Consider the following 17,428-nt stretch of genomic DNA (forward strand, 5'->3'; position numbering starts at 1 on the left):
GGGAATCTCATTTACCAGGTGTATAAGCTTAAATCCGCTGTTTTTTAGTATTTAAAAGTATTTGCCCTCGCTGGCTATACATTTTTCCCATCTCTCGGGCAATTTGTGTATACCACGCCAAAAGAATTCTTCATCTTTCGAGGCGAACCACTCGTCAAGCCATTTCCGGACGTCTTCGTACGAATCGAAGTGCTGTTCGGCGAGCGCGTGACCCATCGATGAAAACAGATAATAGTCCGAAGGGGCCAGGTCTGGTGAATAAGCGGGATGAGGTAGCACCTCCCAATTGATTGTCTCCAAGTAGTTTTGGACCATTCTTGACGTGTGCGATGGGGCGTTGTCGTGGAGGAAAATCAGCTTCTCATGTCTTTGTTCATAACGAGGCCTTTTTTCACGCAAAGCACGGCGCAATTTGATGAGTTGTTGGTGGTAGCGATGAGAATTAACAGTTTCACCAGGTTTCAACAGCTCATAGTAAACGACACCCTGCTGATCCCACCAAACGCACAGCATCGTCTTGCGTCCAAAGCGATTAGGTCTTGATGAAGAAGTTGATGGTTGGGCGGGATCGACCCATGATTTTTTTCGTTTAGGATTCTCAAAGTATATCCACTTTTCATCGCTAGTCACCACAAGATGCAGGAACGACTTTCTTTTATGCCTAGCCAGCAAGATTTCGCATGTGTTTTGGCGTCGCTCCATCTGTCTATCGTTCAATTCATGGGGTACCCATTTTCCGACTTTTTGGACCTTTCCCATGGCACGTAAACGCATGGAAATGGCTGGTTGAGTGACACCTAACTGCTCGGCAAGCATTTTTTGCGATTGGGTATCGTCCTCATCCAAAAGAGCCTGCAATTCATGGTCCTCAACTTTTCTGGGCCGATTTTCACACTTCTTGTCACTCAAGTCAAAATGGCCGTCTTTGAACCGACGAAACCAGTCTCTGCAAGTTGTTTCCGATAATGCACTGTCATCATAGGCCTCCACAAGCATTCGATGCGATTCGGCAGCCGATTTCTTCAAATTAAAGCAAAAAAGTAGAGTTTCCCGCATATGCTCTTTTTTTGGCACAAAATTAGACATGATTACGCAAGGAAAAAAGTGTGTTGCTGTATGAAATCACTGATGTTGTGCAGTGATTGATGTAAACAGGTGTCGAACCCATGCAAAAAAAAATATGGCATTTATGGTAACTTGATATGCTCACTAACGCCATCTACGAGATCAGCGGATTTAAGCTTATACACCTGGTATGTTTCTTCGTGGAACCATTTTGTGGTTTTTATGAAGTGTAGAATTGATCCAATCCTCACGCTTGACAGTTCCGTAAGAGAATTCAAAAACTATTTACCTAGAAAACCTGCTCTGATTTTAGCTAAGGCTGGGCAAATCCAAAGGAAGTGCTCAACTTTTTCTTCCTCTTCCTCATCATACAACTTCTACTATATTCATGGGAGAAAACTCCTTGTCTCAAGGAATGCTTGTGTAATAGCCAATGATCCGTTGCAAACTACGAACTTTGAGATATCCTCTCTTGAGCGGCTAAGTTGTTCTCTTGTATTTTTCCTATTTATTTGCGGTCAATTTTGACCCTTACTTTTAGTATGTTTAGATGTTTGCAGTGTCGATAAAGGTTCGGATATTTCACAAACATTTCTCGCGGACAATTTCAGTGGGAATCTTCTTAATCCAAAGCAATGTCACTCATCTAACCCACTCTTCCCGTGCTACCAGTGAGTGTTCTAAGCAGAAAAATCTTAGCAGAAAGACGAAATTATTCATTAAGCTCGTAATCTGCTTTACAATATTTAAAAGAAGAAGTCTAAAGAGGCTTGAAACTCGAGAGAGAACATTGAGGTTAACTCTCGCCAAAATAAACGAGCTAAAATTTACCATTTGAGTAATACAACTAAAATAATTACTTCTAACATTGATGAGCTTTTGATGTCTACCATATAACGAGCCCCATTAAAAATCTCTTAGTTATTGAAATGATTTTTTCGGGAACCCCTCGACGATGCAGAGCAACCCACAGATAGTCTCTGTGCACGCTGTCAAAAGCTTTATCAAAATCGATGAAAATCAAATTAAGGCCAGCTCTGAACTCTGCGCATTGTTCGATGATAAGACAGGAGGACCCTGCTCGAAAACTGGCTTGAACGCAGTCGATTGTGGAATAGAGATCATCACTTAGCCGATCCAAGATGACCTTTGCCACAATTTTAGATACCGCTGGCAGCACGCCAATGCCTTGCCAAATATCACAATCTCGCAGGTCACCTTTTTTTGGGATTTTAATAATAACACCACCAGTCCATTCAGTCTGATTTTGTTTTGGTATCATTTAGTTTTGGTTTTGTAAAAATGTCTGATTTTGTACCGAAGAATCGTCATTTGCGTGAAGTGTTGATTTTCCTCTTTCATTCAAAAAAACCAGCCGCTGAAGCGCATCGAGAGCTACAAAAAGGTTATGGAGATGCTGCTTTAAGTGAAACAACGTGCCGAAATTGGTTCCGTCGCTTCAAAGACGGTGATTTTAATGTTGACGACCGTGAGCGTGAAGGAAGGCCAAAAACCTCCGAAGACGCTGAATTGGAGGCATTGCGCAATGAGGATCCGTGTCAAATGCAAGAAGAGCTTGCTTCAGTATTAGGAGCTACCCGCCAATCCATTTCCAAGCGATTGCATGCTTTGGGAATGATTCAGAAAGAGGGGACTTATGTGCCTTATGACTTAAAACCAAGGGATGTTGAACGTCGTTTTTTCGCCTGTGAACAACTGCTCCAGCGGCAAAAAGGAAGGGTTTTCTTCATCACATCGTGACGGGTGATGAAAAATGGATTCATTACAGCAATCCAAAGAAAAGAAAGTCATAGAGACCGCCCGGTCATGCTTCTACGTCGTCGCCTCGTCCAAATATTCACGCTGCGAAAGTTATGCTATGTATTTGGTGGGACCAAGTACACAGGGGACCAGGACACAGTATCGTCGATTCTTTAATTGTTGCACACGCTAACCACTTCGCTTAGTCCAAGTCGAACTTTCTCCACCCATATTCCATCAAAGGAGGAGTGGACCGGGGGCAACACTTGGGGACAGGGCCTGGTTAACCTGTTCACGGATGGCTCGAAGTTGGACGGTAGGGTTGGAGGAGGAGTATTCTGCAAAGAGCTCCCCATTAAACTCAAATTCAGGTTACTGTATCACTGCAGTGTGTTCCAAGCAGAGGTGGCCGCAATTAAAGAAGCAACTGACTGGCTACTTACTTGCGTAATAACTGCTAAGAAGGTAAATATTTACTCCGTTAGCCAAGCGGCAATTAGGGCCCTAGGCTCTATTATGGTGCATTCGAAACTGGTCAGCGAATGCCTGGTCTCTCTCTCTCGATTGCATGAGAATTCTTCGTTAATTTCGGTACCTGATCACATTGACATTGCTGGAAACTGCGAAGCTGACGAGCTGGCCAGACAAGAGACCTGTGAAGAGGTGTGCCCGCGAAAGGAGAGGATCGGGATCCCCTTGACAACCTACGCTCTACTCATGGAGGGATGGGTTTTGCACCAACTCAGCGAGCGCTGGGCAAGTACACGAACGTGTAAGGTCGCGAAGTCCTTCTGGCCACGTTTGGATAGGAGGTGTTCGAGGGATATTCTGAGGATGACCAAATCTTATCTCTCAAATTTCGTGGGGCATTGCCCGCGGGGTACACATGCCATGAGACTCGGAATTACTTCGAGTCCTTTTTGCGTCAGCTGTATAGAGGATGAGGTGGAATCATCTCAGCACCTGCTCCTTTGTCCAGTTCTCGCGGCACTAAGGTTCTTCTTTTCTGATAACAAAAATCTGATGAACTTCATCAGCAGCATTAGCCTCTCAGCCAACCGCAGACTAGACACCGTTCATAGTCCACAAACACTCAACCCTCCCCACTCCTTTCCCTTTCGTCCTATCGTCCTTTTCCTTCACCTCTTTTCCCCCTCTTGCAATGGTATCACAAAGGATAAACCAAACTTCTTTTGTCCAAGTGGGCCCACTCTCTGGGCAACCATCACTACCTACCTAACCTAACCACTGCAGTTTTTTTAACACCCTGATACGAGGTATCAATTGAAGTATCGCTCAATCGTTTGATTTGTTTATTAAGTTAAATTTTACATATATTAAAGTAAAGGGTCATTGTTGTAGCTCCTGTGATTTGTACAAACCACATCTTGCACAAAACATACCCTAAAATTGAATTAGAGACTGTGAAACGTTTACAACTCTCCGGGGAGATAATTATTTCAGTCAATGAGGGATAAGTTGCTGGCATATGTTGCTTGCATTTTGATGTCACAGTGTCTTAGGAACAGCCAACGAATTGTTTGGCAACCGAACTACCCTGTGTGGCAATAACAAAAACGAACACAGCAAAAAGAGGGAAGTGAGGTGGTTTGGAAGTAGCGCAAACGGTTGGTGGTAGGCAATGAAATGAGCAAAATAAATCATAATACCACTGCTTTTATTTTATTTTATTTTACAGCATACTTTGTTGTTGTTATTTGTGGCTAAATTTCAGTTGCGCTACAAGCACTAATAATTTCATTAGGCTCTATGCCGGATGCAACATCAGTGAATAGGGAGAAAAAAAATATTTGCAAGGACAATTCCATACAGCAGTGGCAGATGAAGTAGATCCTAAGAGCGGTGTGGGCTTTGCATGAAATTTATTTGATTGTCATTTGACACCGCAATGAGGCAATTTTGTGTAAAATTCAAGAGTGTAGGATAAGAGGTGCGAAGTGCAGCCAGACAAACAAATGTTATATGCAGGATTTGGATATGCTTGTGTGTGTGTGCGCATGTATGAAATGCATGAGGGTTGTTTTTCCTGTTAAAGGAGAAAACAGAAGATGCTCCGCCCTCGATTGGTTGATTCTTTGAACAGTGGAATATGTGGAAATGAAACATTAAGGTCTGGTAGGAAGCACGGAGGGGAGAATACAGAAGATTGCGCATTCCGTGGATCGCTACTCGGATCTCTCAGTGAATTTGACAGAATCACATGATGGAGAGAATGCAGAAGGTGGCCAAGACTGATAGAATACAAGATTGCGCCATCCAAAGGCCGTAACGTCAGAACAGAAACAAAACAAATAAAAAAAGGAAGAATAAAGAAAATTAAGTAAAAAATGCAGTTGGAGGTTTTATTATCAGAATTGTTTTCACAATTCAAAACGTGGTTCTTATTTTCTTATTATTATTTTGTTAATTTATTATTATTATTTTGTATAAATTAAAAAATAAAATATTCACTGTTTGATTTACACGCAAGCAACTTTGTACCCAAAGGTTTTTTTGTGCTGACGCCGCTTCTTCTGTCAAATTCGCCACGAATAAAGTAGCAGATTCTTGATGTCGCCAAATTTGCTACAAAAAACTATTCGGCACTAAATAAAGCCTTGAAGCCTTAATGGGCGGATTTTTGTCAAAAATTGGTGTAATCAATGCCAAGGTTATTACAGGCAGTTATTGCTGCAAAAGCATATACTACAAAACATTACATAAATGCAACTGAAACCCACATTTTTTTTAAAAAGAATTTCATTGAATCGAAAGGTTCTGAGAAAGAAGTGGGAGAACAGAACATGGAACTTACGGCGACTTGCAACCATGATCGATGATATCGCTCTACAAAATTAGCAGACTAAATGAAAAGGGAAGAACCACTTTCAATATGATCACAGACATACAGAAATGGATTCGGAGAGCACATGGAATCATTAACTTCATGTTGTCACAGTTTTTAACTGGGCATGGCTGTTTGTATTTGTACAAATACAAGTATACAGACTCACCATTTTGCCTATACTGCCAAGGAAAATATGAAACTCCTGAGCATGCGCTGTTAAAATGCTCTAGATTTAATGGGGAACGAAGCATGTGGCGCTCAAATATCGGCGAGAGCATGACAGCTGCTAGCCTAGTACAATATATGCTGGAATCTGAAGAAACGTTGAACTATGGTTGTAACGTAGCCTCAACAATTATGCGAAGTCTGAGACATGATGATAATGAACGCAAACAAGTGAGAAAATAAACACATCATGCCCCCTTGAAAGAATATCTTAACTGGTAATACCGAGGGGAAAAAGGGAGAACAGCGAGCCGATGGGGTGGTTTAGTCCGTAGGCACTACGAAACTTAGTTCAAAAAGAGCAAGGAAATTTCGCATGTGAGTTCGGCATACGTATGAGTCGGCACATACCACTACCTCCCAGATCCGCATACAAAAACAAAAAACCTATTGCTTTTGTATGATAGTTTTTACTATAGGAGGCACTTTGTTTTACGTAAGGATTCAAAACGTTTGGACTTCGAAAAATGTTTTTTGGCAATTTGGCGATTTGAAAGTCGCTCTGAGGTCAAGATATTGATTTGTCTTTTTTTGCGGTTTTTATAAAAATTAAGAACTTTTCGACCAAACACAATGAATGCTTAAAAAACGATTCCTTTTCACAGCTTTAATGTGCAAATAATGCAGTGAAACGGAGAACCAATAAATCAGGCACAATATTACAACTACCGAAGTTTTACTGCTGCGAAATATCGTTAGATGGAATAATATTTCAATGCATCTTTATTTTTGAGCAAAGTACAGTCTTCACTTGAATTATCAGAAACCCTTGTGTTACTAGTTCAAACAGACCAATCAAGTGAACCGGACTGTACATATAAATGGTTTTCCAACAGGAGGTGTTATTCCCGTAAAAGATCAATGGTGTCGTTGCTTGTGTGGCACGTAGCGCCGTCTTGTTGAAAATAAACGTATTCCAGATCAATACCATCCAATTCCGGTCATCGTTAATCATCTCTCGATAGCGCAATCCATTCACCGTACTTGTTGCTCCAGCTTCATTTTCGAAAAAGTAAGGTCCAATGACTCTGGCGGACCATAAACTGCACCAAACAGTCACACGTTGAGGTTAGAGAGGCTTTTCAACAATAACTCTTGGATTTTCTGAGCCCCAGATCCGACAATTTTGCTTGTTGACGAAGCCACCGAGGTGGCAATGGGCCTTATCACTCAAGATGATTTTTCGATGAAATTCCGGATAATATTCATGCATTTCAATGACCCAATCAGCAAAGACTCGACGTTGTTGATGATCGGCCGGCTTGAGTTCTTGTGCTAACTGGACTTTATAAGCCTTAAGGCCCAAACTTTTATGCAAAATACGGTGTAATGACGTTTGTGGAATGCCTAATTCCAAAGAACGACGAGGAATGAACAAACCTGGGGTTTCTTCAACGCTTTCGGCTACAACAGCAATATTTTCAGCTATTCTTCACATCACTAACTTGTCCTAACACTTTGATTTTCATTTTCATTTCGAATTTTTTCACCAATTTCTGTATTGCGGTCCAACAAGGTGCTTCCCGATGACCCAAAAATGTTCGAGTTTTACGAACCGCCTCTGCCAAATTTTCCCCATTTTGACGTGATAACGTCTTATAATTCGATTTAACAGGCTGCACGCACGAAAAAATGTGTCGTTACCTTGCTCATTAGTGTTACCTTGCTCATATGTCGTTACCTTGCTCATGTGTCGTTACCTTGCTCATTGCCGTTACCTTGCTCATTTGTCGTTACCTTGCTCATTGCATTGAATGAACTGCAAGCGAAAGCGCGGAACGAACGACAAAGCAAACAAAGCAAACGAACGGCAACGTTCGACATCTTGCTCTCCCCTACTTAAGTGAGCGTATATATGTATGTATATGCGCATATGTACATACAGTAGGTTCTGTTTTTATGCGGCTTTTTTTTATGCGGTTTTGAAATAGTGCGGTTTTTTTTTAAATTACAAAATGCATGTCGACCTATCGGGAATTGTACATATAAACAAGATTCTAAACCAGCTAAGCAAAAACTCATCACAGATTACATCAGAAATGCTAACCCTACAAGTATGGAAGATATATAAAGATATAATTTTCAAAAATACAATATTTTGTTTATGCGATTTTATTTAATTATTTCAGATTCATGCGGTCTATGGAACGTATCTATAGTAATAATATGGGACTAGTGCCCTTTTTTATGCGATTTTATTACATTATTTCAGATTTATGCGGTTTTAGCATTTGAAACGTATCTATAGTTTTACTATAGAACTAGTAGCTTTTTTTATGCTGTTTTTTTTTTATGCTGCTTCTTGCGGAACGTATCTACCGCATAAAAACAGAACCTACTGTATATAAATTCACGTATTTGTATTTGCATATGCCTTCTTATAGATTATTATTAATTTTATTCACTTGAAGAATTTAAAATAAAACCAAGTTTGTTAATAATACCTGTTGTTTTAATGTTATTATTATTAATTTTTTTATTATATATGAAGGAAAAAATGTATGGTAATATTTACCATATACCTTATAAGATATGTTCTATACTAATATATGTATATAAACATGCATATACATATACAATTTCGCGGAATTTTCAAAACGAACAAATCTATATGTAAAGATGCATACAAATCATATGGACATATCAAATGTAAGCTAATGTGCTTGAACTGCAAGCGAGAGCGTTATGTTATGTTATGTTATGTTATGTTATGTTATGTTATGTTATGTTATGTTATGTTATGTTATGTTATGTTATGCTATGTTATGTTATGTTATGTTATGTTATGTTATGTTATGTTATGTTATGTTATGTTAAAGTAATATATATTATGTTATGTTAATGTTACCTCATTCTCTATATCCATACAAAATATCTATCAAACAAATAAAATTAAAATATTCTTTTGAAAAATGCAACCATTCAATCAGTATTTTCTTATGACGTTATCACGTTAAACTATCGTCAGTAAACCGACTTTACAGACAACCTCTTTTTTATAGTGAATTTTAATAATTTCAATGCGTTGTTTAAGCGTGTGTCGTTCCATTTTTATTAATGGCGTAGTTGTCAAATATCAAAAAATGACAGCTTCAACAGTGACATCTACCGAAATAGCGGGCTATTCAAAATAACATTTGTTATTGGAAAACCCTTTATAAGATGATTTAAAAAATAATGTGAATAAGAAAACTATGTTTAGCGCTATGTAAGTGAGTATGAAAATATGTATACAAGTGTAAATAAAATTACAAATATGCCCACTAAACAATAATATTTTAAGTAAATTTACACAGGAAACTTAAAAAGTTCTTATTAGAAACGAAAAAAACAAATCGTCAAACCTCCTTCACTAACTTCTTATTGTTATAGGTCGCATGAACCAGACGTAAGCTTCTCCCCACCGTTGCCACTGGACGCATAAAATTATTTATAGTCTCGGCCACGGGCTCTAAAATATCACGCACGGATGTCAAAATATTGTACACCAGTATTAGCGGTGGCTGGAGAAAGCCATTAAAGAAAACTGTCAATATCGGCTTAATCAAATAATCTGATGTCATGTGCAGAAATCCCACCACGAGCGTATTCACCAGCGAATAGAGTACAAAACGGTACGCCTGCAATAGAAAAGTGACCACAAAGGTGACACCAATGTGCAAACTCCCGAAGAATTCCGCCCAGAAGCGCGTTGCATAGTAGGTGGCGCGTTCGGCCAGCACGATGGACAACAGCTGCGGATGACAATCGGTGGTGCGCAAATATTCCGCACAGCCATGTTCGAAAGGGTAGATGCCGATACGTGTTTCGCGTGTTGGTGTTGTATCTCGTTCCGGTTGTTTGCTTTCTTCTGCCTTCGTATGTTGTTGGCAGTCCTCGGGTAGATCATCAAAAATGTTGATGCATTTCGGTACTTTTGGTTTGGAAACATGCGGACGAGCGGTACGCATATTATCGAGCGATTGGCGTAGACGTTGGAAAATTGTATTATTATCCGTGTTGTGTTGCCTATGACATTTGCAATAGTTCGATGGATTTTTTTTGGCCTCTTGTTGCTCTGGAAAAAGTTTACGCTTGCTCTTCTTACCATTACCTTTCATTGCAGTTGCCGGCGTACTTTTCGAGCGGCGCATCCGTCTCGATGCCGTTCTATAAAGTTGAAATTCGATTTTTGAAGGTGTTGGATTGCGTTTGCCTCCCGGACGTGTTGAGGCCTCGCGCACTGCGCGCATTTCGTACAAAGCTTTGGATTGGCTGTCACCCGCCGTTTCTGTTTCAGCTTGGGTATCATTCGAGAATTTGTTGTACTTTAGCTTGTGACCATGATGATCGTGAAAGAGCAACTGACCGTTTTCTGTCTCTGTCGAAGAAGGTGATGATTGTAGCAGATACTTGAGCGGTGACTGTAGTTTTGCTGTGACGCCAACATGCTGTACTTCAATGAGATTTGATTTGGAGTTGGAATTGCGTTCAAGCGGTGTATCCGACATTTTTCTTGATTATTTTTATGAATGTGCGGAAAAATATTATAGAAAATAATTTTTAATGACTTCTAAGTGCTCAATTTTACTGTGAGAGGGGGAAGGAATGAAATGAATTATAGTAAAATTAATAAAAAAAACTGATGTTACCTGTCATGCCCGACCGATTGTCGCAGTTCCTCCTGTCACTAATCAGAGGGGACTGTAGGCAGCTAGTTGGACTGATGACGGGAGACTTCCAATGGGCAAAGCACTTGGAAAAGGTAGGCATCTCAGACAATGCACTCTGCCCAGCATGTGGAGGGGAGGATGAGACGGCGGACCACTTTCTGTGCGTCTGCCCAGCCTTCGTACGAATCAGGCTTGATGTGAATTTGGCAGTCGTGTGTAAGAAGTGACCAACTTGGCTCCTTGGCACCACAAAATCTACTCAGATTTCTTCGGAGGTCCAGTAGATTTAAAGAAAATTAAAAAGGGAATGCAAGTGCAGTACAATGGACTTAATTGTGTCTGGGTGCTGTACTTGCTAATGTGTCCCGTGACCCGACAAACAAAAAAAAAAAAAAAAACAAAATAGGGGAATACAATAATTAGAACAGAATGAAGCAAAATAATATAATACGAAAAAATTAAATCTTAAAAAAATTTTAACAAATCTTCGTACCAATGGACCATCGAGTGCATTTGACCATATGGTGAGTTTGTGTACATATTTGACTTCTCAGTCTGGAGCGACCGTTTATAGGCCAAATCCACCGTATAGTATGTATGCGCATCGCGGCTGCTTTCAGATAAACAATTTCTGTTGGAATTTATTGAAACCTAAATATTTTTACCTGCTTATAGTCGGTAAGAGCGAAAAATCAGACTTCCCTTCAAACAAGTATTTTTTTTTTATTAGTGCATGCACTTTTTAATAAATTTAATAAAGGGGTTATATCCTGTTAGAAAGCCGATTTTTTTCTGAGAAAACTTTTAAAATTATTGATCTAAAAATTCATACACAATTTTTTTATGTTATCTTTCAACTGTATTTTAGGACTTAGGTAGTATTAGTAAAAATATTATTTGGAAAAGAGTTACAGCTGATCTCCGGGAGCTCCTCTCAAAAACGACGTTTTGCGGTGACCACTATATCTCTGAAATTAAAAAACCAAACAGATTTTGTTAAAGTAATTTTGTTAAATCTAGTAATTAATCGAAGGAATAAGCAAAATAAATTTTTTTCACAAAATGGCGGTTTCTCAAAAAAAAAAAAAAATAGATTTTTGAACAAAATTTCGGCCTTAAATTGTTTATAAAAAATATATATATATATATATTTATCGGTGTGAAAAAATCTTTAATTAATTACTAAAAAATATATAATATTTAAGAAGCTCGTGTTAAAACTTGAGACTAATCGGTTTAGCCGTTTTTGAGTAGTTTTGGCTTTGTCGATTTTGAAAAAACTATTTTGAGAAGAAGGCATTTAAAGTTTGAAAAGCACTTTACTTAGGATAAAATTTTTTTTTTTTTTTTTTTTTTTTTTTTTTTTTTTTTTTTTTTAATTTACATTGAGTTGTCTATTCCAGGACCATATACATAATACATCCTCTGCCACTTCGGCAGCTTCAAATAACTCGAGCTGGTGTTGTCTGCGGGCCATTCTTCCATCTCGAGTGCTCTGACGCGCTCTAAGATCGGAAATGTTCACGCGCTGCTCATCTTCTTTTTCGGCATATGAATGCGCATCGGGCCCAAGTGTAATTCTTATTGCCTTCATCCAAATAATACAATAGTGTTGCCATCTTTCATTAAGCAAAGAAAACGGATCTGAATTTAAATATCCTTCCTCCACAGCGACATCTACTTCACGCGTATCTTATACTTATTTGAGGAATTTCATCTCCACAGAGACATATTTATTTGAGGAATTTCGGTGTTGCAAACAGAAATCCACCAAGATTGTAATGTCAAAAACAGCGGTAGCGAGATTCAGTGCTGCCACCGCATTTGTTATCATGTAAATTCTGAATGCATCAGTTACCCACCAGCTTAAAACCGCTGAAAGTGTGAGCTAAGACCATCACATCACCACAGAATGTTTCTGTTGCCGCTGACGTAAGCGGTGAAAATTGCGGCGGGTTGATTTTTCACATAAAACCGTGCCAGCTGACTTTTCTTTCTCTAGGCGGAGATGTGACTATGAATTTTTTGTAAGTACTAAAAACCAATTGGTTATATTTCAAATTAAATGTTTATTTAATATTTTGATTTTATTTATTTGGGTCTCGAGTTGAATGCTACAGACATTAGCAAAAATTACAAATACAAATTTTTTTTTTTTTTTTTTTTGTTATAATGCGTTTAAGGGTAAATTCCAATAACAATATGCCAACTAATTACACATTAAATAGTACTTCAATCAATTATAAATTACTGACTTTTAATCCGAGAAGTCAAGCTCTAGAAAATTTGAGAACCAATTTAACTTTAATGCTTTGTATATTACTTGTATCTGGGTATCTCGTGTGTGCATACCGAATTTCTGTATATGCCGACAAGCGAGAATAGCCGCTTTCAGCGTTCTTACTATGGATAGGAGTTTCATGCGACCTGTGCCACTACGAAAGGTTGGTACGGTTGACTGTTATGTCTGTGGGTAATTGATGGCTAAGCCATGAAACGAAATTGTTCCCTTCTCACGCGACCTTGAGTGCATTGTTTGCCGCTTAGTCCGGCAACCATACATTTAATCTAATCAGAATTCAGAGTACGGAGCTTATTTTTTTACAGTTTAATAATAATTTTTAGTTTCATTCTAATTTCATCAATTTTCTGCACGCCATACTATTTTATTAACTAGAATTTAGTGATTTTGTCGCAAAGAGAGCAGGCTGCAAACGTCTGCGAACAAAGCACAAATTTGCTAAAAGCACACAAAATAGCGACGATAGTGGAACAAAATCAATATTACTTAAAGATAATTTTATTAAACGCACACACGCACATATACAGTTACTGAAGCACAAAACCAAGTATTTAGTAATATTTTATAAAGTTCAATGCTTTCCGCCGCTTGGAGAAACGTACAGCAGGGTGTTGTGCGCAATGTATCTGCTGTTTATTTTCGAGGTGTGTGCAGCGGCGGACGCCCGCCCGCTTGGGCAAGTGCAAGCACACTTGCTATCAAGCGGAATAGTCTGGATTTTGTGTCGCTGCGACGTTTTGACATCAAAAGTGATTGTTTTCCAACTAAAGTCATAGAATAGATAGAAAATATTATCTTCCAAACAACAAAATTCAATTAAAGTTTTCATTGCTTTCTTTTGCAGTACAAAAATTACTGAAAGTTGGTATAAACAAGATGCACAGCTCAGTTGTGGATATAAAATCTTCCTGTATTAACGTGAAGGTGTTGCCTGCGCTGGAAGACAATTACATGTATTTGGTAAGTCATGCATATTAATATTTGATTTGAAATTAATATTTCTAATTTAGATTATCGATAAAGCAACAAAAAATGCAGCCGTTGTTGACCCCGTTGACCCAGATGTTGTAATTGCTGCCGTACAGGCCGAAGATCTTAAATTAACTAAAATTCTTACGACGCATCATCACTGGGATCACGCCGGCGGTAATCAGAAGTTACTCAAACAATTCGATAAATCGCTGCCAGTATATGGAGGGGATGATCGTATTGAAGGTCTCACGCACAAAGTAACCCAAGATGAGTGCTTTCAAATTGGTAATCTTGAAGTGACTTGTATGGCCACGCCTTGTCATACTAAAGGTCATATCTGTTACTATGTGCGTTCACCGAATGGTGATGAACATGCCGTTTTTACCGGTGATACACTCTTCCAAGGTGGCTGTGGGCGTTTCTTTGAAGGCACGCCAGATCAAATGTACTCGGCATTATGTCAAAAATTGTCTTCTCTACCGGATGAAACAAAAGTTTATTGTGGTCACGAGTATACGCTGCAGAATTTGGCTTATGCACGACATGTGGAACCGTTAAATGCTTGTATTTCGGAACGCATCGAATGGGCGAAGTTGCAACGTGCTACCAAATCGCCCACCGTGCCCTCGACTATTGCTCAGGAAAAGACTTGGAATCCATTTATGCGTGTACATGAGTTTGATGTGCAAAAGCATGCTAAAGCAGAGGATCCCATTAAAACTATGGGTAGTCTGCGCAAGGAGAAGGACAACTTCAGGGCTTAAAGCTTGAAATAAGAAATATTTCGAAGAGATACAGATACAGCTCGCCATAATATGGCAGGCGCAAATCTTAACTTTTTCTCATATACTTCTATTTTTTTAATTGTTTTGGTTGTTTGTTTGTAGAAATATACATATATATTTGTTTTTTTTTTTTTTTTGGGTCAATCTGTTAATTTTATATCTTATATTAAATTAGTTCAGTGCTTATAAATCTTTAATAAGTAAATGAGGACTAGATTTATTTTTTGTTACGATTTTATTTTTATAAATACTGGGTGAAAACTTTTGAAAAATTGTGTTGAGAAAACTGTGAATTTATGTATGTCAATGTAATTCAAACCGAATTAAAAATTTAAATAAACTATTTGTGATTTTTTGCCTTAATATTGAAATTTGTAAATTTTGTAATAGAATTTAGTTGGAATAAATGTGGTCACTATTTGGGCGTGGCTTTGCCCACAATATATACAGCTATGGTATGTAATTAAATGAATTTTTAGTTATTAGCGCTTTCCTCAATTGTATGAAACCTAGTATTTCGCGCGCGTCGTTTGCGGGCCGACAATCAGCCGTGTAAGCCGCCAAAAGCTGCTCCTGAGCCTCATAGTAAAATTGTAGACGTATGTTGTGAAGGTATGCTAGTCAAGATAATACCTGCACGAGCGAACAACTACATGTACTTGGTAAGCTTTTTGGTGTCTGTATTTAAACATTGCTTCATTGCATTCATTTTGCAGATTAAAGACTTGCCCACCGGCTGTACAGCCGCCATCGATCTCTCCGATAACAAAATACTCTTTGAAATACTCAAAAAAGAGGAACTAAAACTTTCTTACGCTTTCATCACTCATCATCATGAGGATCACTCTGGTGGCACGACAGAATTGGCTGCAGCATGTCCCGATGTGAAGATCTGTGCCGGCGATGAGCGCATCAAGTGCGTCAGCAATTTCCTTAAGAATGATGACAAGTTCAAAGTGGGGGAGATGACGGTGAATTGCATGCATACACCTTGCCACACAATTGGCCATTATTGCTATTTTGTGGAATGCGGTGCGGGTGGACCACCTGCGCTCTTCACAGGCGACACAATTTTCCAGGGCGGCTGTGGTGGCTTTATGGAGGGTTCGCCGGAACAAATGTATGCCATTGTAAACCGTTTAATGGCGTTGCCCAAAGAGTCACGTGTATTTGGTGGTCACGAAAATACAATTCCCAATTTACGTTTTGCCGAAACGATTGAGCCTGAAAATTCAAACATTAGCTCACGTTTGTCGTGGGCGAAAGACCAACGTGAATGCAAATTACCAACACCGCCTTCGTTGTTGTGCGAGGAGAAGCTTTGGAATCCATTTTTCCGCGTGGATCACCCGGATGTGCAGAAATACACCGGCGAAACAGACCCGATTTATACTATGTTTTGTTTGCGCAAACAACGGGATACTTTCAAGTAGTGGGTGTATCAAAGAAAAAGGAATGTATGAATGTATTTGCGAGAAAATAAAGAAATCTAGCACGTTCTGATATATTTTAATAGGGCTAGCGTGTAGAAAATTAGTGGATTCGAAGTCGCGAAAGTTTATATTAACAGCAGAAATTTCAAAAATCTTAGTAACATTTGTTTATTCAAAAAAATTAATTTGCTTCACTTGTGACGCCCTGCAAAAATGTGAACTACGCAAGTGACAGCATGCACAGGAAATGCCGTTATTGGATAAAACATATTTACCATTTCCGTTGTATTACTGGTTATAAACTGTTTGCATAACATTTTATTTATCTCTTTTAAAGTTTTTGTTGAAGTTTTGAGTGCGAAGGGCTTAAAATCCTATACTGTGTGGAAACATTGCCATTCCGGACATCTTCAAGTGAAATTTGAGGAATTTTTCTACTAGGATTTTAACAGGTAAGATTTTTGCATGACAATTGTGGTACGCGCATTCAATAAGAAATATTATTTAGAAGCACCGCTCCGATGGTTGCCCGTTCATTGCGATGCCATTTTGCTAGTGACTTATTCTAATCCTTATACACGTAATATTTTGCTAGAAACACAAAATTTCGGACATACCTAAGATCAATTAAATTCGACATAGCAAAATTCGTAAAATAAACAAAATAATGGCTTGTTGTTGCTGTAACAGCATTAACATTCTCCATACATATTTGATGAATGTTGCTGAAGTGACAATACTTGGCCGGGTATATAGAGATCTTAGAGATCAACCATTTGCATAATTAGTTTCTATAATTTTGACGCGTCGTTCTATCGTGTAAAATTATTTATCTGTCCACTTGACATATCCCAAAGACGGCATAAAAAAGAGGTACCGTCTAGGAATTATTCACTACTGGTATCTAGGCGTCACTTTTGAAAGACCCTTTATCACAATTATTTTTGTCTGTATATACCAAGCTTGATTCTTAGTGTTTTCACAGAACCATATAACTTCGATTTTGTTATGTAATTTCAAATAAAAGCATAATTTTCTGAAGACTTGTGAGACCGTTATATATATACTAGCGTACCCTCGCCCGCTTCGCTAGACGATAAATTCAATGATTTGCTGAGAGAGAATAAAATTAATACGAAACAAAGCAAATTCTTTGATACAATTTCATTCGAACTTTATTGTAACACTTTTTGGTAGACAACGTTTTTGGTTTTTTCATCTTTCGCGTGAATAATGACGATGGTTTGCCAACTCGTGAGCAAGCTACATACAATTGTCCATGAGAAAAAATTGGGTATTCTAAATTAATACCGCACATTTGTAGAGACTGTCCTTGCGCCTTATTAATTCTCATAGCGAAGGCAAGGCGAATAGGGAACTGCAAA

The 17,428-nt window shown here is 38.6% G+C and overlaps 3 protein-coding genes across 5 annotated transcripts; 2 read left to right on the forward strand and 1 right to left on the reverse strand.

Annotated features, from left to right (window-relative positions):
• Positions 1-8,939: 8,939 nt before the first annotated feature.
• Positions 8,940-10,463, reverse strand: LOC129241418 (uncharacterized). The gene has a single exon (XM_054877712.1). The coding sequence runs from the start codon at positions 10,387-10,389 to the stop codon at positions 9,238-9,240; it is 1,152 nt and encodes a 383-aa protein (XP_054733687.1). The 5' UTR covers positions 10,390-10,463; the 3' UTR covers positions 8,940-9,237.
• Positions 10,464-13,068: 2,605 nt separating this feature from the next.
• Positions 13,069-15,055, forward strand: LOC129241567 (hydroxyacylglutathione hydrolase, mitochondrial). 3 transcript variants are annotated; one of them, XM_054877967.1, is made up of 3 exons: positions 13,069-13,135; positions 13,698-13,813; positions 13,864-15,055. In XM_054877967.1, the coding sequence occupies exons 2-3, from the start codon at positions 13,730-13,732 to the stop codon at positions 14,587-14,589; spliced, it is 810 nt and encodes a 269-aa protein (XP_054733942.1). In that variant the 5' UTR covers positions 13,069-13,135; positions 13,698-13,729; the 3' UTR covers positions 14,590-15,055. The 3 variants fall into 3 exon arrangements, with proteins under 3 accessions (XP_054733942.1, XP_054733940.1, XP_054733941.1); XM_054877965.1 differs by lacking the exon at positions 13,069-13,135 and adding an exon at positions 13,142-13,602; XM_054877966.1 differs by lacking the exon at positions 13,069-13,135 and adding an exon at positions 13,142-13,497.
• LOC129241568 (hydroxyacylglutathione hydrolase-like protein) lies at positions 14,923-16,126 on the forward strand. Its single transcript, XM_054877968.1, has 3 exons — positions 14,923-15,065; positions 15,124-15,272; positions 15,327-16,126. The coding sequence occupies exons 1-3, from the start codon at positions 15,017-15,019 to the stop codon at positions 16,041-16,043; spliced, it is 915 nt and encodes a 304-aa protein (XP_054733943.1). The 5' UTR covers positions 14,923-15,016; the 3' UTR covers positions 16,044-16,126.
• Positions 16,127-17,428: the final 1,302 nt, after the last annotated feature.

Source organism: Anastrepha obliqua, chromosome 3 (assembly GCF_027943255.1).
Source record: "Anastrepha obliqua isolate idAnaObli1 chromosome 3, idAnaObli1_1.0, whole genome shotgun sequence".
NCBI lineage: Eukaryota > Metazoa > Arthropoda > Insecta > Diptera > Tephritidae > Anastrepha > Anastrepha obliqua.

Bases quoted from the DNA above. Each gene is read 5' to 3' on its own strand.
- LOC129241418 (XM_054877712.1), bottom strand. From the start codon at position 10,389: ATGTCGGATACACCGCTTGAACGCAATTCCAACTCCAAATCAAATCTC.
- LOC129241567 (XM_054877965.1), top strand. From the start codon at position 13,428: ATGCTTTCCGCCGCTTGGAGAAACGTACAGCAGGGTGTTGTGCGCAAT. The intron at 13,603-13,697 runs GTGATTGTTTTC...TTTCTTTTGCAG, and splicing joins GCGACGTTTTGACATCAAAA to TACAAAAATTACTGAAAGTT. The intron at 13,814-13,863 runs GTAAGTCATGCA...TTTCTAATTTAG, and splicing joins AAGACAATTACATGTATTTG to ATTATCGATAAAGCAACAAA.
- LOC129241568 (XM_054877968.1), top strand. From the start codon at position 15,017: ATGTGGTCACTATTTGGGCGTGGCTTTGCCCACAATATATACAGCTAT. The intron at 15,066-15,123 runs GTATGTAATTAA...TATGAAACCTAG, and splicing joins CCACAATATATACAGCTATG to TATTTCGCGCGCGTCGTTTG. The intron at 15,273-15,326 runs GTAAGCTTTTTG...TTCATTTTGCAG, and splicing joins CGAACAACTACATGTACTTG to ATTAAAGACTTGCCCACCGG.